This window comes from Athene cunicularia (genome assembly GCF_003259725.1).
Source record: "Athene cunicularia isolate RWA chromosome 3 unlocalized genomic scaffold, athCun1 chr3_part1, whole genome shotgun sequence".
Classification (NCBI taxonomy): Eukaryota; Metazoa; Chordata; class Aves; order Strigiformes; family Strigidae; genus Athene; species Athene cunicularia.
Genome location: NW_020799097.1, coordinates 33,054,067 through 33,081,730, shown reverse-complemented (window position 1 = coordinate 33,081,730; position 27,664 = coordinate 33,054,067). Strand labels below are relative to the sequence as shown.

Here is a 27,664-nt window from a genome sequence, read left to right as displayed (position 1 = left end):
ATCCTCCCAGCCCCAAGTAAAACTAAGATAGCATACTGACTGCTCATTATACAAGCACCAAACACATGGCAGCACTAGAGGAGTAACAGCACATTGTGGCCTGCTGTGCTCTCCGATTGCCCTTTGAAGACTAAAAGCATTATCATATTCTCAGCTTGTGGAAACTGGCAGTGTCACAGAAAAAAAGTCATATTTTTGTTAATGATACACTAAAAAATAATTATTAGTGAAAGTACTTACATTTCCATCATAAACAAGGTATCACAGGACAATGCTGTTATTACATATTCTTCCTGATTGATGACAAAGTGACTTGGATCATGAGAGTTGTGCTGAGAGTGCAACTAACTTGAGTTACAATAAAATTACAATTCACTGTGTTGTTTCCATCTACATAGTTATTCAATTTTTGGTTTGACTGGAAAGATTTATACCAATTACACAGTGTTAGTTTTGATTATGACATCTGCTTCTCAGAAAAGGTAAGGTATTTAAGGAGATCATCAGACATAAAACTGCCTTCCCTTATTTCTTCTGATTTGATCCCATTTAAAACAATTAACCAATGGACTTTTTAAAGGTTTTTCACTTCGGTACTTTTCTTCTGAGGCTGACAAGCTCACTATCCTTTATATAAACATTTTAATGGCTCCCTTCATGCAAACAATTAATACAAAAATACAAAATAGACACACATATATGTAAATCTTGATTAGTAATCACACAGAGACTTAGAAAACTCTGACTTTACATCTGCAAACAAATCCTGCTGCTCTTATGGATGCTGAGCAATCAGCAGAGCAAATGAGAGAAACCACTTACGAGGGAGAGAGTTACTTCATCTCAGTATCTGATCTCCTACAAAAGTAGCATCAGAAAACTTACGACAGTCATACCAATGAAAAAACATGCCCTATTTAAAAAGTGGTAATTTAATCGTAAGTGTGCCAAAGGCACCCTTGAATTTGTAATTTGAACTTTGCTATCATGCAGCAACAACAGAGCACAAACCTGGTGCTGTGACACAGTTTGCTCATTGCGTGCCACACTACAACAAGAAAGCATTTATTTTTTGTAGCTCAGCAGTTGGGTCATTTCTTAAGACCTCTTCTGTCTAGGCAGTGCTGTTGTGTTCCTCTACTGTGTGCAAGAGGGGCAACAGAAAACCTTGCAGAATTCAGCTACAGGGGATGAAGGATTTGGCAGCTGAAGCCCTTGCTACTGCTGCCCTTTGAAGGGGAACCAAGGAAAGGGCTGGGAGCAGAAAGGGGTCTGTGCACAATCTAAGTAGGACTCAGCTCACTAAACTTTACGTGTCTGCAGATGCTGTACTGGAGCTAGCTGTGCCAGACTACTTCTAGAGCATATAGAAAGACATTTCGGGTGCAGTTCATTTTTCCTATCTGAGATATTTACTTGAGGATGATAAGCCATGTGCAGAAGTGTAGAGTTCTCTGCTGGCTAAAAAATCAAGCCTGAAGTGATGGACAGTTACTTTGTGGACATCTACATTTGCTTAGACTAAGCCCACTCCTTATGATTACAGGTCCTGGTCTGCTACTTCTAAGAATGGTGTCGCTCTAGTTGTCAATGGCAGGTTCCTGCTCTCTATCCCCCAGTTCCTCTCCAGCTCCTGAAGCACAGCTCACACCATATGGGTGTATTGAAAAAGCCTGGTGTGAAAGACATGGACACATGGGATACTTTGAAGAGATAAGCAGGTTAAGTGGGAATTAGTGGCTGAAAGGTCTGTGCTCAAGTCTTTCTAGATACAACCTCAGATTTTTTTGGTTTTTTTCCAGAGCAAGTAAAGCAATAAAAGCAGCTGCCTCATCCAACAGAATGGCACCACGTAAATGAAACCATCCATGATGTCAAATATTCAGTCACCAACATTTGTACAGGAAGATTCGTCTCTGGGTCACAATGACTAAGACTGAAGTGGGGCTTTTTGCCCTCTTTGGAGTATCTCCCTGCCCAAATCAGTAAACTTTAAGTAGCCTGTTACAATCTGGAGGTGGTTACTGGGAAAATTCACTTTTCTGAATATTTGGGGAACAGTCAGATATTTAAAAACACATGCTCCAAAACAAATGCAGGACAATTTAATGGACCAGGGATTTTGGCCATGGGCAGACTTTGGACCAGAGACTACTGTGGGGCAGACCGGGAAAGCCTGAAACTTGGCTTAAAGGGGAACTTTGAGATCCCATCAAATTTCTTGCCACTGTTCCAAAGTTGGCCACAAACATGTCTATCCCCTTGAAGCAGGGTAAAGGCCTGTACCCAGGCATGTAGCATAAAAATGCTGCCTGAACAAAAATAAATAAAACTGTATTTATGACTATGCAAGTGCCATTAAAGTAAAACTGAACTGCTCTTCAAACCCACCACAGCTTCTATGTCACCTTCTCAATCACTTTTTTCTCCTGGATTCCCCATTGACAATGGTTCATCTGTTAACAGCTAGGTCCTCACCTATAATCCATGCATAAATATATCAAAGTTGCCTGTTCCAACACATGCTAGACATGATAACTCTCTTCTTGCTGTGATATGAACCTATTGCCAGAGCTGTGAATATTTTCACATCAGAGGAGAAATAAGTGCAATACAAATGCAACTCAGTTCTGTCACACACAGCTTTTAGTGTGGTCGTGCCTCACAAGTGCCATTACTGAGACTCCAGAGAAAGACTTCAATTACTAGGTTAATCAGATCCTGTTGTGTGACCTTTCTTAAGTGACCACTGCACAGTGCTGTGGAGTACCTCCACATAGGCAGAAGAACCTGGTTCTTAACATGGTATGCCTCTAAGGTAAAGATACCTGACTCCCTCAAAATGTTTTCCTGGCAAATTATTCCTTTCTTATCAATAAACACTAAACTTAAACAGAGTACTTTTAGTCTGCAAAAAGCAAGCCAGCCCTACTGTGTATATAACCTGGAGTTTGTTTTCAATGCCCCTTGGACATCTTCCCCATTAACATTTTAGTCACTTTGGAGTCCAGAGTGAAGAAAGCAGATGAGTCTTGTCAAAGAAATCCTCCCACCCTGCCCTGACCATGAACTCTAGAAAAGAGCTGCTCAGGCAGGAGAAAAGATGGTTAGTAGGATAATTTTCAAAGGGAGAGTGATGGGTGAAACTGATTTACTTTTATACATAAATCCTAGGTCACATCTATACCCAATTCAGCGTTTCAGTCTGTCCACGCTCTGAGAAAGAACACTTTGCACCATCAAATCCAATCAAATGGAAGAGCTATAAATAAATCCATCAACAGTCAAGTGAAAGCAAAACTAATCAAAACAGCAGCCCTTGAGATTCCTCCCTGGAAGAGCTTTTTGGATATTTTAACCTGCTTTATAAACAGGAAATCCATTTGCATGTACCTGCGTTAAGATAACTTGTCAATCTGACAAGTTCTGTTCTGAGACCAGAGAAATCACTATAAATAAATGGATTCCCAAGACACTGATTTTTATCCCAAAGACACAAATACCATTAAAAAAATAAGCTTTCCATACCGTTTCACACTGATATTTTACAAGGACCATTTAAAACTGAAGTAAGTTATCTAGTTAACTCAAGCTTGAGAAACAGAAGCTGTGTGTCTGTTTGGGGCAGCCACTCTATCTTACCTATCCACGAAACTTCTGTGCTTCTCAAATCACAGAAGTAAAGTAAAGCAGAAAGAAAACTGTTCAGCATTAACCCCTTTGGATGGTTACTGTCTGACAGCACTCAGGAGCTATAAGCCTGAGAAAACTGGAGAGGAAGCAGCAAGAATGCTCAAAGGAGAGTAAAGCAGCTTTCTTGGTACTGACAGTGCAAAGAGGCAGTACCTCACCTTCCCTTCTCATACAGACTCTTCTGCCTTGTTTTTTTTTCTTCAGTAATATCAAATCTTCAACTTTTCAAAATCCAGCAGGAATGGGTGGGCAAACTTCTATCACACAGGGAATTTCTGCAGGGTTTACCAGACATCGAAAGCTTCTCAGAATTATAACATTTCATTTCTAAGATTTCTTGTAAAGCAATGCTTTTGAAGCTATTAGGCACCAGAAAATGAATTTCTGCAATATGAAAAATGACTATATGGGTAAATGAAATAAACTGTGTCTGAGTGTCTGTATGTGAGCATCAAGGACTTTTATAAATACTAAGTAATTTCAAAGCAATTCTCAGGTAACTTATGAGGATAAACACACAACAGATCATTGAAAAAAAATACTGTAGTTTACTCTTTCAGTTCTTTGAATGTCTTAAGTCTATGACACTGCAGTTAAATATTTGTAGACTTCAGCCTGAAAATCTAAACAGATTGTCAAATTTTAGTAAATTCAAGCAATTTCAGGGATGAACCTTCCAGCAGAGACCCGAGGATGTACAGAGGCAACATGTACTGTTTGCTGAGGTCTAAGTAACTATATTGAGTACTGTACAACAGGAAGCAGTAATTCAACTTCAATATTGCAGAATTTTCAAGCCTTACTCAGAGTAAGTTATACCAAATAACTAATATACTTAGCACCTAACCACAACAGAAACCAATACAGATTTACACAAACTTTTTACGCTATTGGCCCCCTTTTGGAAGTTATATGACCATCGTATTTTAAAAACTGCACACTTATCAAACTAAAGAAAAGCTGTCACAACATTCAGATTGCTGATGAAACTGTAAACATAAGCCACAGTTGATAAAAATACTGGCACTTTGACAACATGTCAATGACTTTAGAGATACCAACATCTCTAACTTGTTAGGCTGATTTTTTTTCTTTGTTTTTTCTTTGCAATTTGATGAAAATTTAGCAGATGCAATGAACTGGCTAGTCAAATGGAGTGGCTAAAAATCACTAAAAGATTAATTTAAACACTTGAAATACCAAGACACATACAATGGAAAACAAAAAGACAGTGAAAAAATAAAAATTCATATTCAAATATAAACCTCTGCAAATTCTCACTAGTCTCTGTTTTGTTTCCTTAAAAAGAAATCACACCTGGTATGTTTTGATGAAAGTAATTCACATGCACAGAGAACTGTAATTTCCATGGGATAAACCCCACTGCTCCTGAGCAGTGTTTACACACGAAAGGCAAGAGGATGCCACTGAAGAGCCAAGCTTTGTTCTGAAGAAGCATAAATTCACTGGGTGCCTCAGTCCCTTTTCTCCCTTCTCTTTGTGTATCAGATTGGTTGGCAGGAAGCAAGTTTGGACTAGCAAGTAATATGATGTACTCATTTTCATCTCTTCTATCTTTGTTCTATTTTAAGACTTGCCAGAGTGACAATTACTTATGTTAATTTAATTTATATGCCATCTAAAGTATGGAGAGCACTGTGGGCAATAAATGTTATACAATCAGAGATCAAATTCCTTTGTCACACAGTTTACACTAGACTGCTGCTCCTTCTCTTCTTGGAAACAAAGTCAACATTGAACTGGCCAATAGCCCTGGCTAGCAGATATGCTTGCCAGACTGATGTATGTGGGAACAAGGCCAGTGAGTGTCCTCATTTGTCATCTGTCCTCTCCTGTCCTGCAATGCTGGTGTTATAAGGGTCTCAGCCAGCTGAACCCAACCTCCCTTCATGATCCATAAAAAGCACTGAGGAGGGAGTTGCTTTTTGGACTGGTACCTTAGGTGTGCTCACAGAACAGACACGCTGTGCAGGGTGGCTGTTGCCCAGATGCTTTCTTATTCATATGCAGAGCTCCTACATGGGGAAACAATGTACCAACATGGCTCTGCAAAGCTGGATGAAATTCTTCAGCTGAATATTTTTTTCAGAAAAAAGAAAAGGAGATTCAGTAACGCTGAAATGTTTTGTGAACTGATACCTGCTTTATCTGATGCTGTCAGCATTTTGTTTTAAATGTCACTCACATTTATTCTTATTTAAGGAAATACTCAAGCTGAATTGTGTCCTTTCAAGATAGACATCATAAACTGTCAGATTTGAAATAATTTTTCATCCAATTTAATGACTTGCCAAAAAACTTTCAAATTATTTTTCAGAAAATCCTATGAACATTATTTCCATAATTTTACTAGGTTCTGTGTATTTTCATTACTTATGATACACAATTCAGAGTATCTAAGGTTCATTATCTGTATTGCAGACTAATTGTTACATCACAGGTATGTATACAGATTTTTTATAAGTACATTACCATCATCAGCTGCAATAAAAGCAGCAAGCTTTATTATTATTATTATTACTAATCATTAGTATACTTGAAAATCCCTTTAAAACACCTGTTGATCCTCCTTTTTTACGTTAGGTTTACTGTGTTTCATTTGTATTCTATTGCTAACAGTTCTAGTCTTAGCCAAAAAAATTACCAAAAAATCCCTCACAGCTCATCCCCACATTCACATGTAAAGGTGCTAAATAGGATTAAATAGTGTCTCTGAATCTAATGTTTCTTTGCATTCAGGTAAATAAACATTTTTTAAACTCAGCCTGCCAATATCTTATCATCAAATGCATGATTACCCTACTTTTTAATAAATGTTTTATAAAAAAACGACGATTTAAAAATGTCAGTTTCATTTTCTAAAAGATACAGAATTAAATAATTTCTTGGCCCTAATGGATGTAGAGATATTATACTCGTATTTGAAATACTGTTATGGAATCGAAGAAGATTCTCTGCCCATATTTAGATGTAAAGACCCATTTTGACCCTGACTGTTGCCACACTGAAGCTACAAGCAAGCAAGCAAAACGTTAAACATGATCTGGAAAAGAAAATTGAAAAGAAAATTTCAGTTGTGTGTTTGCAGGGAAGAATTAAGAATAGTTTTAAAACATTTTTTAAATGATTGCAAATTCTTCGGTTACATGAGAAAAATAATACCATAAATGGTTTGTCAGAAATACTATAATGTACTGGCTGGATTTCAAAATTTCTTTTTATATGAAATATTTTGATCTGCTCTCTGGAACTCTGTATTACATTTAATAAAAGCATCAAGGAAAAGGCCTGCAAAATTCAACAAGAAATGATGACATTAACAGAATCTTGAGTAGCCATTTGAGTAGACAACTGTATATGCCAAGACACTTCTGCCCCAAATTTCATCTAGACACTTGGGACAATCCTGTGAATGACATACTGCAAATTCAGCTACTTCTATTCTTCCCAGTTTTAAACTAGAAAGTCTGAGCTCCCAAATCAATACTTAAAAACTGAATTGTTTCATGCTAAACAGGCTGTCTATCTCATTCAAATGAAAATCAAAGTTTATGTTAGTTAAGAAAAGGACTGCTTTGGAAAGAAACAAAAAGATTTCAGGTCTATCAAAATAAAGCTACATCATCTGACTCTAAACAAAGGGGGCTTTATTCTTCTGTGAGACAGGAGTTCATTCCTGTGCCACAGAATGAGAGTATTTTTCATCTGGATGACTGCAGGTACTCTAAACCTTTCGACAAAATCTGACAAGTTCCAGAAAGCCACAAACTGTCACTTGATCAGGCAAGAAGTATATGAAGAGTAATAAATTTCAAGTTTAAGGCTGACATTCTATTACAGATAAGCATTTATGTAGAAATGTTTAATGTGAAGATAGTATACATTTTTTTCCCCTCTTGGTAGTACTTTGGCATTGTTCTATTTCCTTTTTCTGCCATAATTTTGATATTATTTCAACTCTGTTTATACTTGCACAAAGTAAAACTTGTGAATGCAATGTGAATCAGATGAAAAAGCAGATTAAAAACCTCTTTAAACAAAGCTCAATTAAATATCATCAGAATTATAAGTAGGTCTTTCTCTAAAGTATTTCATAAAAAACCACAATAGAAACATAACAGTGAAGCTACACTTACTTAATATGTTTGACATATTTTAAAATTACAGTTCTGCAAGACATGTGTGTCATATCTTAGCTAAAATGAAGATTATACTTTTGGAAAGTAATAAATTCTCCTAAACCTCATGCTACTTATAGATTAGAAATAGCCTGAAGTACAGTTGTAACACTAGTAACATCTCTGTCAAAAAGTCTAGGGAGAAATTGCAAATAGATAGAAACGCAAATGAATGCAAGTATAAATGAGTACAAGTCAACCAACTACATAACAGGATACAAAGTCAAAATTTATATTTCAGGAAAAAGGAAAAGACCCACATGTAACAGTAACTCCAACAGAGCGGCAGGACTTTGTTTGAAAATACTAGCCCTTATTAGGAAATCTTTTGGAAGATGAGTAACTGGAACTGAATTATGTTTCTATTAAGGGTAGTGAATTCCTCAGCTAGACGGCAACAGTAAATAGAAGAGAACATGCTTACATTCACTCAATAGTTTCAAAGAATTAAGTATCATTACTAGAACAAAGAGTTCCTCTTACAAAAATAATCAAGTCCTTTGTTTTTAATATTATTATCCATTTGTCCCTTTTCCCCTCCTGCTGCAGAAACATTTGGGTGCATTTGGGATCGGTATGAAGCTTTTGCTGGGTTCAGGGAGGTGCTCTTTGCTACCAGGGTGTCAGGTTTAGAGCCCAGACCCTGTCATGTCCCTAGGGCACCATTACCATCCCTGCTGCTGCACTACAGACTTTTTTTAGATTGGCTGAAAAGAGAAATCCATCTTAATGTCAGTCTCCATTCTTCTTTTTATGCAACAGAGCCTTTGTCCTCATATATCACCATAACTATGCAAACCAAGCTCTAATGTCCTGCTCTGCGAAAAAATAACAACCCAGATGGGAAAGACTCTCACACAGATAATACTGAACAGGCAAACAAGGTTAATGAGCAAGCTGCAGGGCAGACCACCACGCTTCTGCTAGGCTGCAGAAAGTTACTTTTCAAGTACACACAGTCTAACATTAAGGAGAAGATTTGTTAAATATGTAGACTTAAGATAAACCAGAAATATCTGTAGGTAAGGGAGCTCATGTGTAAATGCCAAACATTCTTACAGAGATAAATGCCCAATGCAAGCAAATACTTGGAAATGCACCTCTACAACAGTGAACAACAGGTGAATTACTGAATACTAAACTAAACCTGTGGGGTAGCTGTATAGCTGTAAGACTCATGGTAATTTTGACTTTCAAGATAGTTTTCTGAATCTACCATTAGACAACTTGAGATCTTGTAGCATTTCATTTGGATTAACAGGAGATGGCAATACAAAAGAAAATCAGAAAAGAAATCCTATGAAAACAGCAATGGGATATTATGCAAGATAAGGAACAAAAAAAGGTCTGTTTCAACCTTAGTGTGCTAAATGCTTTGAGAGGCTTAAGAGATCTCTCTCTCTTATAACTGTCAGAAACTTTATTGTAATTTTGAGACAAATACAAAATTTATTCATAACTAGTTTATACCTTTTTGTTCTTATACCACAGTTTCTGATGGTGCTGCCCTTTACCTTCAAAAACTCTTCTGCCTTTTTGATGTTTAGTCTCATTGCATTCTTATGGAACAATCATATCCCTGTTCAGCCTCCATTTTTACAGGCTGAACAAATCAGGCAATAAATCATCCTTCAAGGTCTCGATTCCACAAACATCCAGCATTCATTTTTTTGAATGCTTAGTGACCAGTTCCAGATGAGCTGTCAGCTGTTCCTCATTCAATGGTTTTCTTAGCTCTCCAAGGAAACACCTTGCCTGATGCACCCAGGATTGTGTTTGCCTTTTCCCTGGCCACATCTTATACATAGCTTACATTCATCCTGTGATTTTTATTATACCCACGTCTTTCTCCTTCTCCTCCTGTTTCTTCTAGATGACAGAGCTCCCAGATTGCATCTGCAATTTTTCATTAGTCATTCTAAAAGGAATGGTCTTGCAATCTGCATTATCACATTTCATCACAGTTCTACTATTCTAGTCTTCAAGTTCATCAATCCTTCCTCTGTATCAACTGGAAGTTGACATATTTTTCAAACCAGTATCATCAGCATATTTCAGCAGCATACACACTATCTCTCATTAAAAGATTAATGAAATCTGCCTGTGTATTTTGTCTTAGGAACTCAACCAGTAAGCACTCTCTGGGTCTTGTTTTAATAAAACCATCTGATGCCTCCCTCCTAACCATTTTCTTCCTGACGTCCAGTATTCCCTACTGATCTCTATGCTTTCCATCCTGTCTAATAATAATACATGATTTATTGAAGTCTAGGCAAAACAACTCTTTTGAACTTTTGTCTAGCACTCAGATTTCTTATCAAATAAATGTAATTGTTTTAAATAAGCACAATTTCTTTTGCTATGGTAATAAAAAAATAAACACAGATGTTATGAGGTAAAAGAAACATGCTTGGAAATGCATCCTTGCCATTATTTATAATTGAGACTCAATCAATGAAAAGAAAATGTGAAAAAAGAAAAAAAGCCACTGCAGGAAAAGGCTGTCACAACCCTTGTAAATAAGTACCAAAATTATGGAAAGAAGCGAAGCTTTCTCAAGAAAGACAACAATCAACCCCTCCTTATCCCAAAGGCCTCCACCCTCCAGCATATTTTATTTATGATTTATCCACTTGATTTGTCCATACTATCTAGACCTGTATGAAATCTCTTATAAGATTACTACAAGGATGGACAGATAATTATCCCTGACAGCATTACCAAACACAGACCGTGAAAATGAAAACTGAGATTTTATTTTTTTTTCTAGCAGTGTCCACTCTGAAATGATGTAACTCCAAGCTGGAAGACTTCTTTATACTGCCCAATTTCTATGTTTCACAGGCAGTGCTATTTTTACCACAGCATAGCGGTGCTTGCTAACAGTCACTAAGTATCTCCAGTGAACCATCACATTCTCCACCACTAGAGGACATTTTTTGTAATGGACGGAGTTGTTTTTTCTAAGTGTTTACCTAAAGTTCAACCATCCAACCAAACCATGAGAGAAAGCCTTCCTAAGATCAGTCTTAGAAGGTGAAATATGGGGCAGTCAACCATGGAAGAGGTCTTCTTAAAGCTGGAGTGAGCACACAAAAGGAGCACAGTACTGTGGAATACAAGATTATCACTGTTCAATGGCAACTTCCTCACTTAGACGATGGTATCTTTTCTAAAATTGGGAATTTGGAATTTAATTCAAAAGAACATACAGAAAGCCACTTAATGGGAAAACTACAGGAAATTACAGAAAATATACTGTAGCAGGAAATTGCATGTGAGGACATGTACAATTTTACATAGGGAAATATGTTGTAAGATTCTCACATGATTTTGCTCAGGTTGCCAGTTACTTCCTCAGTGAAGCAGACAGACACCTAAAGATTCCTTACAAATGTCCAGTTCACAGATGCACGTAAGTGAACATAGTCTTTTTTCACTCTGTTTTCACCCTGTGACAATACTTGATTTCAGCTCCACTTCAGGGTGTGTAAGCTCTATCTCAAATGCTGATGAAGCCTACAGCTTCATTTCAGATTGCTGACATTAAACTTCACAAACAGGAGATGGACAGCAAATAACTTTGGTTCTTACACAGAAATATCTCATTGTGGTTCACACCATAAACACTGCAAGGTATTTCCACTTAGAAAAATGACTTGAGATGTGTAACGTGAGACTGGAAAAGCTCCCCATCCTTCCAAGCTCCTTAGTTCTCCTTCTCTGCATCTTTTCCACTCTAATCTGTTTTGAGCTAGTAATGGAAACAGTATACAATCTTCCAAGCAAAGTCTCACCTTTATCTTATATGAGATCACTAATGCTTCTCAAGCAATGCCAATGGAAAACTAGTCAGAATAATGACGTTAATGGTGCTGAGCACCTGGGAAAATGAAAGTAGCCTCAAATAATTCATATTTGGAAAAAACAGAGCCCATGTCTTAAAAGGCTCATGAGTCGCATCTCTGGTAATTTTTTTCATATTTATTACAAAGCTGAATAGGTACAGTTAATTTTCTTCATAGTAGCTAGTATGGGGCTATGTTTTGGATTTGTGCAGAAATCAGTGTTGATAATACAGGGATTTTTTCACTACTTCTCAGCAGTGCTTACACACTCAAGGCCTTTTCTGCTTCTCACATCACCCTGTGAGTGAGGATGCTGGGGGTGCACAAGAAGTTGGGAAGGGACACAGCTGGGGCAGCTGACCCCAACTGATCAAAGGGATATTCCATACCATGTGATGTCACGCTGAGTATATAAAGCTGGGGGAAGAAGGAGTAAGTGGGGATGTTTTGACTTCTGGCATTTGTCTTCCCAAGTAACTAATACGCATGATGGAGCCCTGCTTTCCTGGAGGTGGCTGAACACCTGCCTGCCGATGGGAAATAGTAAATGAATCCCTTGTTTTGCTTTGCTTGTGTGGGCAGCTTTAGTTTTACCTATTAAACTGCCTTTATCTTAACCCATGAGTTTTCTCACTTTTACTCTTCTGATTCTCTCCCTCATGCCACTGGAGGGGAGTGAGCGAGTGGCTGTGTGGGGTTTAGTTGCTGGCTGAGGCTAAACCTCAACAACTGGTTATCATGTTTTGGATATCTTAAGTAAACACTCCCAAATTATTTTGTAATTCCTTTTAAACTCAATGCTTTCAACAGAAAAGTTGGCCTCCATTAGAAGTGGTGATAATGAAAATCCTCTAAGTCCTTCAACAAAACAAACAAAAACACAGCCATCCATCCTGTCCATTTGACTTAAAGTCTGTCTTGCTGACCCAGCAGGCAATTGCATCAGGCTGAATATGTCACAGAGACGTGACACTACTAAATCTCTGACAGCAAGGTGATGAAGATAGTGTCAGAATGGTTGCAAAGCACTGTTAGCACTTAAAAAGAAAAGTGTGCCCTTATCTGCTGACCAGGGTTAGAAAGCAAAAGGGAGGAATCCTTTCACCTTCTTAAAGCACACCTCTGCATGTATCAGGAGAACTGAGAGGGATCCAGGGATGGGAATACTTCTGTTTACCTGAGATTGAGCTTTTCCTTTTCTCCAGAACTCATCTAACTGGTGATACTCCTACCATTACCTCCATCTACTTTGAAATGAATTATTATGTCTCTATTTATGGTATTAATTCTGTAATAAAACTCTTTCCTCCTATGGCAACAGTTTTTATCTCTTTCAAAACAAACCCAGAATCCCAAATCAAAATGCAGTATGACCAATACTGCTCTCAGTCACTCACTGGTCAGGAAACTATAATATGAAAATATCTGTAGGAGAATAGAGTGTTGTATCACAAAATCAAAACAAGAGCTGATAATTTCCTATCATAATCTATTTTCCTATCATTTTCCTATGATTTAAAGTTTAGTTGCTGTAAGTATTTAGAAAATCTGAAGTTATATATTTGCTTTGTGTATATGTATATATTTATTTACAAAAATTAGTCTGGCAAAGAAAACCAGAAAAGTTGGTTTATAACTAAAATTGTACAGAATATGCCTGGAGCTATTTAATTCTTCTGTGGTCTTTCTGGGAATTTTGCTTCCCCCCCTCCCCCCTTTTTATTTTCTGTTCTTTTTTTAAAAACTGATAGCATAAGCAGAGATGGATTTTCATTAGAAATACTGCCAGGAGTTTACAAGCTTTTTTCTGATTAACTAGATAATCTACCCAGTTTGTCGGCACAATGAGCAAACCGTAGTAAGTAAGGATTTTGTTATTTTAATGAACAGTTACTAAAAGTATTATGAAATCTTAAACATAATCAAAAGGAAAGTGCCACAGAAATATATATTTTCCCTTGCAGATTTACATAAAAATAAAACCTGATTCTTTCATTGATAATCTTATAAAGCACATATTCAGAATAAATATATTCCAAAAGCACTGAACAAGGTTGCACAAAATAATGTAATTACTGGTCCTTCTAAATCTCACATGCAAGTGGATCCGCCTCATATATGCAAAGAGGCTCATGTGTGTATATATAGACACATACATGTGTGTACAGGCTCTCACACACACACACACACACACACACACACACACACACTCCTTTTTCAACTGAAAACAAAACATATGCTTAGAAATAGATTCCTAGTAGCAGTTTCATACACACTTCTATTTTTGTATAAGCTTAAACCTCTGCAGTGTGCTAAAAGCAGGAATTATCTACAAAAAGTCAAATTCAGCCCTTATTGACCATTTCTTCAAATGAAAAAAAAAAAGCAAGATGAAAGTAATGTTACTGGTTTTGAAGAGTAAACTATAATTTCACATCTACATGTTCCACAAAAATAGAGAACCTCCAATTTTTAAGAAATACCTGACCTTTTATTTCTGATCTTCTATTTTGATTTTTCAGAAGCATATAACTATATATGTCATGCATACCAGACTTAAAATCACGTAAGCCATTGGAAAAAAGAAAAAAAGGGACCAAGTCAGGAAGAACTATGGAGGCTACATGTATATTTCTGTATTTTTTATACTTATTTTAAAATATATGCTCTGTGTCAACAGCACACCTTCAGTTACTGAAGATCTGTAGCAGAAGTTCATGTCAGATTTCTTTTTTTTTTTCCAATTCTCAATAGTAGAGACATTATTAAGTTACTTAGGCACAACACATTAAAATGAAATAGACCTTTTTAGATTTCTCCTCCCCTCTTGTACACTACAGGAAGGAAACAAAGTGTGTCCCTGATTTAAGGCACGAGTACTTAGTCTCCAACAATGGATTTTCTTTGGAAAAATTATTGAGTCTTATGTGTATACTGTTCTAAAAACTGCATTAATTCAGCTCACTGATTTCTGATATAATTTAACTAAAAAATAGTGAGTGTCAAAAGTCACTATTTTCATGCTATTTTCTGTGCTTATACCACAGACAGTACTGCTTGCCTGAACCACAGTAAGGCAAAGTATCACTCTCAACTGTTTTACAATCATGAATAATATATAATAATACTTTTTATATTTAATTTCCTGTTTGAGTTTCATTATAACTTTAGGTGCTCCATTCCTTGCAAAATTCCTATTGTTTTGAAATTTACACCAAGAAAAATTTAGAGCTATAGTATCTATCTATGAAGAATGGGAACATTTGAGCTTTAAATAGATAATGCTGAGAAGTGTTTGGAAGTCACTGTTTATATTTTAAGTTATTTACTAACTTCATTGAGAATAGCGAGTTAGGGCTCATGCAAGGCAAATTATCCTATGTTTGGTAGCCCCCTGGTGCCTTCCTCTTAGGCATATAGCCCCAGTTCCTGATCAGAGATTAACTATGGAGTAAGATGGAGCAAAGATTTGCTCTGTCACAGCAATTTCTAAGATTTAGGAGCTAGAAAGGAATGACAGATCAAACCACAAAAACATTCTTTGAAATTCTTGAAGTATTTTGTTCTTTAGAGTAAGTGGAGTAAAATATGAACATAAAATCCTTTCTATAATACTATACCACTTATTACTTTAAGAGTATGTCATTAATTCTGATGAACCTAAAATACTGTACACAACTATCTATATTCAGACAGAATGCATTTTTGAGCAGCACTGTATTAAGTACAATTCTGGGCTTCAAATACACCTACTACATCTATCATTTTGTCCAACTGTATGATTACATGCTTTCTGGCTCAAAATTCATAAATGAGTAGTGTAGAAAAGTATTACAATCTTTTTGTTAAAGCTGACCAAGCTTTACATTTTGAAAGAATCACTTCTGCTCATCTGGCAATAAAAGAAAACCAAGGTAAAAGGGTGAGATATTTGATGACATAAATAAACAATATTGTTACTTACCTCAGTTTAGATTACCCTGACTATGTGAGAGGACTGCATCAATATGTGTACATTCTATGCTAGGCTGAAGCTTTTCCTCTTCCTTCTTTTAGCATGAAAGAACCCTTAGGGTGAGGTCCTGTTCCCACTGAAGACAAGAGCAAAAGTCTTCACTGTGGTTCAATAGGAGCAGGACAGGGACTTTAAAACATTTTTTTTTCCTTTTGTATCTTTCCATATGAGCTTCTGTTCCTCCAGGCTATGCATATATGAAGCTTTTAAGATTTCTGAAGTCGCAATGAAGAGTTTGAAGTCTTATGTTGCTAATGAAACATCATGCTGTCATCTAAATTATCTGAAATCACTGACCCCAATTTGTCAGTGTTGTTTTTAAAGAAAAAATACTGGATTTACTCTTGACTAAGAAATCAAAGGTAGTGTTTAAAAACATTTTTTTTGCCACTATAGGTACAACCTTTTATCTGAGTTACATAACTGCCATTCATCTGCTCAGATATCAGTTCCCCCATTCATACTCAACTCTTCTGCTAGAAGAAATTTCTTGTACGTAAAAAGCTGCTCTTAGCCAAACCATTATCCACTGTTGATATCCACTTACATTGCTTTGCATTTCCTTGCCTACCTGCAAACAAGGATTCTAAGAGACAAAAACATTTTTCATTGATCAGGACAGAAAGTTGTTATGGTACATATTCTAAAAGGCATTTGTATATTTTGTCTTGAAGATGCCTAATGATAAGAGAAAATTAATAACTCAGAAATGTATTTACAGCTGGAAAATCTTCTGAGTGACCTATATCCATATACACGTAACACAAATTCCACAGATGAAATGGTAAGCCATTTTTGGTGAGAGTCCTGTTTCCAAAGAGCGTGTGTCTCACTCACCTGTTTGGCTAAGTTGAGATGTGCTTCTGCTCCTTCGAGATACTATGGCAACCACTTTGGCACTAAGGCTGGAACGTCTTTTCTTCCCACCTGTTCCAACCGTGCCGACAGCCGTGTCTGACTGACTCCCGTCATTGTGCTCCAGCTTATACATCTCTCCGCTCACACTTGTGCTCTTAATGATTCTCCCTGAAGTCCCCATCCGTCTGCCTTGCATTTTAGGAGTAAATGTACTACAGTTACAAAGTAAAAACAAACATGTTAATTTGTCTGTGTAACAGCATTTCCAAAAGCCTTTTTTTTAAAAAAAATTGTTGATTAATTTTAAGTCTTGATACATTTTCATTTATTTGGTTCACAAATAAAAAGTTATTTTGATGCACCACAGAGTGTATATTTCCAGTATTGTAATTTGTTCTTCACTTCTTTGATGGAAATAAATAAAATGAACCCTTTCCCATGTTTTTCAGAGTGACAGAGAATATTTAAAAGTCATGTGGAGTCATCCTGTCTACATCCTCAGAATATGTAAAGCAATAAAAGAGCAATTTTATGACCAAAGAAAATGAATACCAGCCAGGAGAATATACACAAGTTAATAGACGTACCTTATTGGCACTGTTCACCAAAGCCTTAAGACCTAATAGATATGAAGATACCATCTTCTATATTTTCATACTCACAGAAAGAAATAATATAAAATGTACTAATTTTTAGGTCTTCGCTCTCTCACTTTTAAAGGTAAATGCAATAATCACAGTATGAAGGCAAAATAATTTTGAGGCAAAAAATCCTAATAACGCACTAGAACGTTCACTGATTGACAAAAAGATGAATTGCTCTGTCAGTTCTGTTTGATTTTCTTTAGCTATCGCATTGCATTTGAATGTTTCTATACAAATTCTTTTTCTGCTCCTGCACATAGAGGCTGGATAAAGTATTCATAAACACGCTCTAAAGAACAATCTCAAATGCGCACGGGACATACTAATACACACTTAACACTGCTATGACCAAGGATGCCCTAGCTCTAATGGCAATACCAAGTTAGCTATCACTCTCCAGAGACCCAGAAATTTAAGCTGCAGCCTGACTCACTTCAGATGTAGTGGTTAAATCAGCCTAGTATGTGGGAAATTCCTTGATCCTGTATTGCTGATTAGTAGACCTACTGGCAACATACTAATTTTAGGGATGTTTTTTCAGTAATTCTGTATTTTTAAGTCAAATTTTGATTTTATTTGTTGAACAACAGTTCTGCTGTCCCTTCCAGCAGGTCCCCTTCCCAGCAGGTGTCATGGCCTGCTCCTGCTTCCTTCCTCTAAAATAAGAAAGAGGGGGGTTAGAGGCACAGGCTTCTTTCCGTCATGGCATGTTTCAGACAGATTGGAAAACTCGCCAGGGAGAAGTTAAGGGTTCTATGGGAGAAGAACTGCCATCCTGTGACTTCTGCAGATCTGGGCCTTGCTAAAGCCTAAATCAGTCCTGTTGAAAGACAGATCCAGGAAAGCATAGAATAATGTATACCTAAATTATCTTTTACTGACAGTTACCAAGATTTACTAATGTGACTATAAGTAAGACCAGACAAAAAACCACAAAATTTTTTGAAGAAGAAGCTGGAAAGGTGAAGTCCTTTGAATAGACAACATTTAACAGAAAGATCATTATCAATCTCTGCACAGGCATTTAACTATGTTCAGCACTTAGGATGTGCTCCTCTTAAGTTCACATGATAAAAAATCAGCTACTACCTTCACACAGAACAAGGTGCTGTGATGCACTGAAGTACTCAAGAACACATTTTGGTGGACCACCTGAGGCATCTAAGCTTAAAATGGGTTCTCTTGTTCCGTCCTGTGCCACTGCAATTTTAGTGACTGGCTTTTGAGTTTGCATGCCAAAACTGAAGGACATAGGTATTTTAGGTATTTTGTGTTGCTATGTAAAATTCCTCTGTATTTTACTGTAGATCTCCCCCAGCACACACATGTAAGACAAACACATATATTTGATCATTCTGGGAGGAATTTTAAGTGCACTTTTGGGTTAAAAAAACCTCAGAAAAAAACATCTTCCATAAATATGCAAGTATCAAGGAAACGTTTTTGTGTAAGGCAAACTAGTTCTGTTCACTTAAAAATAATATCAAATTGACAAAAATGCTGTAAAATATTTCCCATTTTCAAAAAAGAGAGTGATTTTCTTGAGGGAGATTAATATTAACTTCTTAGCTTCAATATAAATCATGTTCCTAACATAGTACAGATGTTTACTTCATAGGCTACATATACTGCTGTTTTTTAAAGTTGCAATGATCACTAAACTATCTTTTTATTGTTCTTCACAGAATGCAGTAACCTCAGCTTCACAAAATATCTAACCTAGCAGGTACTTTTGTTTCAAGTTACACAGATTTCTTGCTTTACTTCTTCTCCGCAAACACTGTTAACAGGAAAAAATATGAAGTGGGACTGCCACATAGGAGTCTCTCTATTCAAACAGAAACTTCGATCCCAAATTCAGTATATCAGGACTTGCCAACACCATTCCCACACCAGCGAGTTTCTGATGCCGAGTCCCTTCTTCTCCTCTGCTGAGGAAACAAGGCCCCACACTTGTGCCCATCGGGTGCTAGATGGCAACACCACTGACTGGGTTGCTTCTCTGGTGGAGGAGATGCTTTGCTATTTCAAGCAGAGGGCAGACCAGAAGTACAGTCTGACACCTGGAGGGGGTCGAACCACACAGGCCTCATTTTTAAGGGTCCTACTTTCTACTTTTGATTAGACATGGATAATTCCTTTCCACCAGTGCCTGGAACTGGATTTCAGTGACTATTTCTGTCATGCTGATGATGTCGGCTGCTCAAAGCTTTCTGTAGGCATTCTGGTCCCATTTTGAGCCATGGAGTTGTTGTCAATACTGGAAATCTTGGATTTATGCATCAATACTTTAGTAAGAGAGAGGGAAGAAACTGAATATACTTCTGAGAGCATCTTGATATTTGAGCTATATAGACATGTACTTAGATGACATAATAATCTATAAATATATCATTTACAGCAATGAAGTTTAATGGACTATAAAATCCGCCCTGCAACTAAATAAATAATTATTTACCGTACTATTTAATTTGCTCTACTGAATTCAAGTAGTTATGAATATAATAAATACTAATCTTACAACACTTTTATGCCAGTCTTCACTTTCTTGTACAATGGAGCTGAAATTCTCTAATCTCACATTATCTACTAAGAGTTTAGGAGAAACTCATGTCCATCAACTGAGAAATAAGAATTGATACAATTGTAACTTTAAGAAAATAGCATTTTTTATCTATTGAGTCCCTAATGCAAGGACTATGGATACTTTCTGAATAATACATATATTGCTTTTTCAAAGACCCACATAAATTTCAATCTTTATTCTTTGTCACAGGTAGAGGGACCTAGAAGATTCACCTTAATATTTGGAATATTTCAGATCAATCTTGTACTTGTTTTTACCTTGCAAATATCAAATCTAGTTCAAAATAGATATTAGTTTGCTAGAAACAGGCTTAATAGGATAGGACCAAGGATCAAATCTTATGGCTGTCCAATACCTCCCCTTGTCATAACTAAGCAAAGAGATTAAGCTTCCTTTATGTTCATCTAATCCCTGGGGTAGTTTATTATTTGGCATTAAATGGAACTGTATCAGAAAGAATGGGCATTTAAAATTCAGTCTTCTTACACCATGTAATTGAGTACCCTTAGAACACAATATTTTTCCATTCCATTACTGGCTATCACTTGAAGAGATAGCTCCTAGCTCACACTGTTACTTTCTTCAGTGTGGTTAGAGTTTAATTTATGAAGCATGAAGAAGCAAAAGACCTGCATGAATTTACATATATCCTTTTGCACTTAACCTTTCTGATAATAACATACCTAAAATTTTATTTTCCTTTACTGGACGTGCTTGGATTATTGACACATTCATTTAAATGCAGACACAAGTTTTTGCAGGCCTGTGGCTTAAAATTGGTAAATTATTAAGTTAAATTGTTGATTCAAACCTAGTTATCATAACACAGTAAATAAACACAGTATTCAGTAGCAAGATAACTAAGAGTAACATATTTATCAGTATAATCTACTTATTTCTAAATTAAGTAATTCACTATGTTTTTATTTAAAATTATTTTACTATCTTTAGCAATTCTTTCAATGACTAGCTCAGCAAAAATCTTCTGTTATTTCCAATTATTGACATAACAACATCATCCACATCTATATTAAGAATAGTTACAATCTATCTGTGCCTCTGTTTTACTTCATAGATATGCAGCACGGAAAAAGTCACTTAATTTTTTTTTTTTTTTTTTATGAAAGTAAACCACTAAAGCAAAAACCCCTCTGACCCCAGGAAGAGCAGAACTGGCCTTCAGCACTGAGGTCACCCACTGCCCCTAAGCTCCCACATCATCTGGGAAGACACCGCTCCCTTTACCAAGGGTAAAACACATTTTCCTGCCAGACCTTATGCAGTTGAGATGGACCCTATCTACAGTGGCATCTGTACTACAAAATCAAGACTATTTACATGTCAGTCATCAGAGTCATGAAAGAAAGCAGCACTTTCAGTTTTGCAAGATGCCATTACCTGAAAGTTGTATCTGTGGGAATGAAGAATGAACTATTATGATAAAAAACTTATTCAAACAGTAGTTTGAGTTACAGGCTGCCATAAAAATTAACCCTGAGGTAAATTCTATAAAATTAACATACTGCAAGGACACCATGGATTATACTTGCTTATATTAAACTACAGCATACACAACTATATAGAACTAAAACAAAGCCAGTTACGTATATTAAATCATTGTATATCTTTCTACATACAGATACCTAATACCTATATTCAAGATGCATGAAATTATACTGGACAAATTATTTGGATTAAGAAAATCAATATCTAGATATACACACAGTATTTCTCAGTAACTACAAAAAATACCTGCCAGTAGTACATATCACCTGAAAAATAGTAAGACACAGGAAAGTAGAACAAACTTAGCCCATAAACTCACTTATATAATATCTGGAAGTGCATCCTTTTAGGGAAAAAATCTTAAGTGATTAGCTATTGCTAAAATTAGAGTATTTCCTTCATTCTTTAGACTTATTGATGATTTATAAAAAAATTACTTCAGGCGTTTATTTTCATGATCACTCATTCTTACTCTAATCATTTTTCCAATAATGCAGGCCATGAGTAAACAAACAAACCCCTCTATTCCTTTCCATATAAATGATATTTCAATATAAGTTCTTTCCACACAGTTGCAGTAACTTGAATCTTTTGACAGAATCTCTGGCCTTCACCAGCATGAGCATTTAATAAGCTTCCATTCTCTTCTGCTGAATGCAGAATCACGTACTAATTCATAGCCCCTGTGGCACCCTTTTGCAATGAGGCAGCTCATGAATAGTAATAACCTCCTAAACATGTAATAGTTGTGGACCAAAGGGAAGATGAGCACTCCGTTATAATGAGGAACATTACATTTCTAAAAATAAACTGTCTTGTTATTAGTATTGTGATACATAATTAATAAATCCAAACTCTAAATTACCTATCCACAAATTGCTGCCGGCCCTAGAATATATAGCTATATTTACATATGATACACACATTTGCTGCAAGATTAATTACTGTACAATTTATGGTATTTGAGAAATTAATTCAAACTTAGTGCTTTACAAACCAAAGGACAAACATATATCCTATATTAGAATTCTCTCTAGTTAGTCAAGAGACATTTTTAGACCATAAAGAATTTAGTTGATTCAATGAAAGAATAACTTTGTACAGTCTGTATCAACTGGAACTACATATTGATCTAATATGCACATTGATCACATATTAAATCCATGAAGTAGCTATTAGAATCAGAAAAAAACTTGCTTCTACTGTAAAGTCGACATATTAAGAGTCCTACTGGTGTATTAAGACAGTTGAAATTCAGTAACTCTTGAAAATTGTATCTGTTCTTGACAATATTCCTACACTGTAAAAAAATGCTACTCAGTGACACAAACACTGCCTCTGCAATGACACAGTCCCAGCTCCGTTGTGTTCAGTGTGTAAACTCTCACCAAGGACTGGGGAAGATTTCATTACAGAAGTCTCTGGGAGCTTAACTGCTTAACATTGTATTTTGGAAGATCAGGAAAATTCCATGTTGGAATACTATATCAGAATCTGTTTTGTGAAAATGCTTTTCTCAGTAACACACTAACCAGTGAACTGTGCAAGTTTCACAGCTGTGACAGATTTCTATTTTTTAAACTTGTAAAACTAGCATTTCTCCATGAAATGAAAGAATAATAATAATTCAGAAAGTAAGCCTGAACATTATAAAACATAAGCAGATTTTAACTATATTCTGAGAACATTTCATTAGGTTAATTTATATTCTCTGAAACAAGCAGAGGAATTGTCTCTGTATGCAGGAGCCCGTGTGTCTGTCTGCGCACACCCATGGCACTGTCAGCCTGAAGCCAGCTAATCACATGGATCATAACATGAAACCAACACAAAAGCAGTTAGTTTACTGCAAGGGCATTGCTCAGGGTTAAGTATCACTATTAATGCTGATGTGGACAGGCTAATGGGAATCAAAGGACAAACAGCTCAAATGACCTAAACTTGACTGCAAGTAGCCATGTATATATGAAGTTCAAGTGTTCCAAACATGGCAAGCACGTAAATGTTAAATCTGTATCAAGAAAACAGGTACTAAGGATGTGTGTATGTTAAATACAAAAATGTGGAGTTTTTTATGCTCACCACTGAATGAAGGAAACTTTCATCAGTAGGAAGAAAGCTGTATTCACCAGTTTTTCGTTCTTTGTGTAACATTCAGCAATAATGTATTATTCTCCCTGTTACATGTTGCACTGATTTTTTTCCCTCTGGAGTACCTGTGATCTCACTGCTCTTCATGTAAACAATAGCCACAAAAAAGGGAATAGAGAAGGAAAATCTGAAAGGCTAAATGGAACAGTGGAAACACAGGACTAACAAAGAAAATACAGAAACATTTTAAAAAAGATGAACTGAGATGAAGATAAAGCAAGTGAGAGCTACTCTGAGGTCTGATCTATGACTAAAATTATTTTTCTACGTGTCTTCGTTCTAAAAATAAGATATACTGCCTGTTAAAAATGCTAGTGTAATGTTCTTAACTATAAGTTTATGAATTAAATAATCTTAACCAATTACAATAATTAAATGAAAAAAACAATTAAAATGATTTTTCAGTCTTTTTCAAATCATTAAGAAAGGCTGCTGGTAATGTGACAATTTCTTTCAAAGAGGAAGCAAAATTAGATAATTAAATATGCACAAGCAATGCTCCATAGTACATTTATCATGTACAGATGTTCTGAAGGGATTAAAGACTCCACCTCCCTCCCTCTCTGACAGGCACATAAAGCAGTTTATAATGACGGATTTGAAAAAAAATCATTATCTTTAGATAATGAATAATTAGAACATTAACTGCTCTGGCTTCACTTTGGTTTTGTACATAAATGACCTCTGAACCAGAAGTTTCCATCTATAATATACTGTCTGGGAGTAAAAAGAATGCATTATATTTTTTAAGCAGCTTAGCTTAACTATTTTCATATATCTTGTTTTCATTGTAATATTCTGAAGGCTATTGCCCTCTATTTCACCCCAGAAAGCAATAGTTGTGACTCAGGTTACATCAGTGTGCTTGCCCTTGCCCCAATAGAGCTCATGTAAGATACAACATTAATTAATTGCCATACTATTCAAAATGTTTCCCTCAATGAAACTGGGGAATGCACTAGTTAATGAAACAGTTTTGGTGTTCAGTTTTGAGATGCAGTGATTTGGATAATCGTAAACAAAGTAAGATTGCCAATTTACTTCAAGTACTGTGGTGGATGCTTACACTGTGGAGATTTTAGAGGAAAAATGCCAGTCAGTTAAAATGTTACCGGCTTGCCGTTATTTACACCTATTCTTCAAATTTGTCAAACATTTAAAATTTAGGTAGGAATTCTCCATGCCTGGTTTCCGCCCAAGTTTTAATTTCTTCTTTTATTTTTTCAAAGTTCCATCTGAAATACTATGACAGATTGTCTGTCCTTTTGAAGGGATTAAAACGAAAATAAAAATCCATATTGTACTGTTGCAAAATAAACAAATAAATAAATTCACATTGCTTTGAGAAGTACTTATGGCTGGTGCTTGACTGAAAGATGCCAATGAGGTGATCCTTCTATTTGGCACAAACTGTTTTCTGTTCCTTTGAGTATCTGTAAATTTGGTAAAACATCATCTTTAAGTCATAACTCTCATGTTAAGAGACTTCAGAGACATCAACAGTCCAGATACCAGGAGACTTTCTATGACAAAGCAGCTTTGCACTCAGTCACAGCTCCTATTGCTAAATAGATTGTACATTTCCTGAATATTACTATCTTGACTCAAGGTTAGAGGCAGAAAGTCAGTATTTCCTAGGAACTGCATCTCTTGGCTACTCTGGATCTGGGAAAGTTAGCTGTACTGTCCAGGATGCAGGGAGACTGCATCTTCTCTGTTGAACATCGTACATGACCCAAGACAAAGTTATCTGATTGGAGTGCAAAAAAGTGAGATGGACAGTAATCCCTGTAAGGAAAGAGACTGGTGCATGGTGACACTGAAGTGGGAAGAGAGTAAGAAAACTTGGGGAATAAATTCTTTTCATCATTCTTTCTGAAGACAAAATGATTCCTAAAAATTCCTGAGTCTGAAAAAAAGCCTTTCCAATGTACCATCTCAAGTATTTATTACATTATGACCCTCCCATGAGATGGTCAGTTTATCTTTTGTAGCAACAAAACACTCCCTACCCCCTCACTTCTGCAGAGAAAGCACACTGCTTTTTCATGTGCCATTCACTCCCGTTTTGCATGGTGAACCAAGCAATCATATGAGCTGTGCAATCTCTTGCTATGCAACTGGATTATACAAACCAGAATGTTAAAGAATCATATATGGTTTTTGCTCCAAACTTTCCACAGGATGAGGCAATTGAATCCACAGCATCAACCCAGAATAAACTCACATACAACAGGCAGCATACGATCACCAGTGACATGTTGGAAGTGACTTGTCAAACATTACATAAAAGCTGTGGGGGTAGAGACCTGAAGAGATTATCTTCCCAGAGCAGTAATTAACTAGGTGAGTCAGAAGTCCATCCTTTCTCTTTCTGTAATTCCCCCCTCATTCTCTAAACAAGTGCTAGTTTCTGTAACAAAGAGAATTTGAGTTTTAAAGATGACCAACTCTTCATGTGGACTGTCTTTTATTTTTCCCTGGCACAGGCCCATACCATGCACTGATTGAAACAATTTCCACAGAGAGAAATGTAAGACTAACTAAATGAATATGCCTACACACAAAAAGGCCAGGTTTACACAGGCAGGCTCAGCTCTAGTATTTCCTAATTTCAGCACATAGCTTTGCACTCAATATTCTTGTAATATAAATTTTGTGAAAGTTTTCTTTAGTAAGAATTCTTTATATTACATAAATTCGAATTTAGTGCTTAACATTCATATATAAGCAGTAGAACTGGTGGAATATTTTATTCATATACGCAAGGAAAAAAAATCCTGCTATTTTTCTCCCAATTTTTCAAAAATATAATCAAACTAAGAGCCATAAAATGTTTGTTCCATTTTAAGCTACATTTTTAATTGGGCGGATTTTTATAAAACCACATTTTTATATATCTCTCTATATATACATATATATAAAGAACTGAAGAGTGAACAGCCATGAAGTTAACAAATCAGAACTGGTAAGCTTTTTCTTTCTGTTTTCAGTTGAAGTGTTGCAGACTGATGGAGTTTGGTGATTTTAAATTTATTCTGACAGCTTTTCAAGCCAATTTGCTGGTCATTCTTTCATTTCTGGTCACTAACAATTTCAGTGAGTGTACTGAATTCTTAGTCAGCCAAACTCTGTTAAAATAGTAGTTTTCTCACTTTTCACCTTTAAGTATTTTTTATTGATGAATTTAAACATACCTTCACTATTCTGGCTGAACTCTGATAACTTTACTGTGCTTGAATTTCTCTTCCAACTACTCAGAAGTTACAATATTGGGAGGCATGGAGACTAACCATTAAATCAGAGACTAATGCAAAAGATCACTCTCAAACCAAATTACTATATGCTCTTTTCCAGCACTTGTTTGAAAGAAAACAATCCATATGGTGACTATTCTTTGGAAACACTCTTGATACGAAGACATGCAGCAACACAGGGATCAGAATCGTCGGAAGCCACAGAGCTGCACTTAGTGGCGTTGTGCCCCATCTCTCAAGCCCTGAAAGGCAGGATTCCTGGTCCAGGCATAGCAAGTTGCTCACTTGAGATAGTATGCTGGCATAAAGCTGTTGTGTATGAATAGCTGTGTACGCACTATGTGATTAAACCAGGCACTCAAAAAGCAATCGAACTGCAAAATACAGGAAATACTTTCAAATACTATGGCAGGGCTATGTGCACAATAGGCAGCGTGACAGTACTCTAAGTGCCAGAGTTGGTGAAAAGATCCCCTTCTTTTCTTCCCACTGTCTGCTTCTAACGGAGTTTCTTATGCTGTGTTATGGTTTGGGTACCCTGTCCTCAGCTATACACTTTTAGCTTTCTTAACAAACTGACCAACTCACAATGTGATAGTTTCTCTATTGCCAACAGAAGATCATTTACAACAGAAGAGTTTTACAACAGTACTCCCTACTTCTCAGACAGCTGGGAATGCAGATGAGACAACCAAGTCTTAAAGCTTTTGAAAAAGTTCCTAGAGAGGTTTTATCTCTGTGGCTTTGCTTAGAAGTCTTGATCAGGCTTTTGCTGCATAAAACTCTTTCTTTGCAAGAATGAACACTATTACCATCCTGAAGTTTTGAAGAGATGCTCCTTCATTTCTCAGATCTGATGACAGCTAGAACGTAATTGTCCACATCTGTGAAGCTCTTAGTCTTTGC

General features: G+C 36.3%; 1 protein-coding gene across 50 annotated transcripts in view; it reads right to left on the bottom strand.

Moving 5' to 3' along the window:
- Positions 1 to 27,664, bottom strand: part of RIMS1 (regulating synaptic membrane exocytosis 1) — a 218,997-nt gene that overhangs the window by 28,313 nt on the left and 163,020 nt on the right. For 37 of the 50 annotated variants that reach the window (XM_026846012.1, XM_026846020.1, XM_026846023.1 and 34 more), the window contains one exon: positions 16,593 to 16,825. The exons of 12 other annotated variants lie outside the window; for them this stretch is intronic. In XM_026846012.1, the coding sequence (XP_026701813.1) occupies positions 16,593 to 16,825 (233 nt within the window). Of the gene's footprint in view, positions 1 to 15,704; positions 15,827 to 16,592; positions 16,826 to 27,664 lie in introns of those variants that run through there. One more of the 50 variants, XM_026846056.1, reaches the window with a different exon arrangement.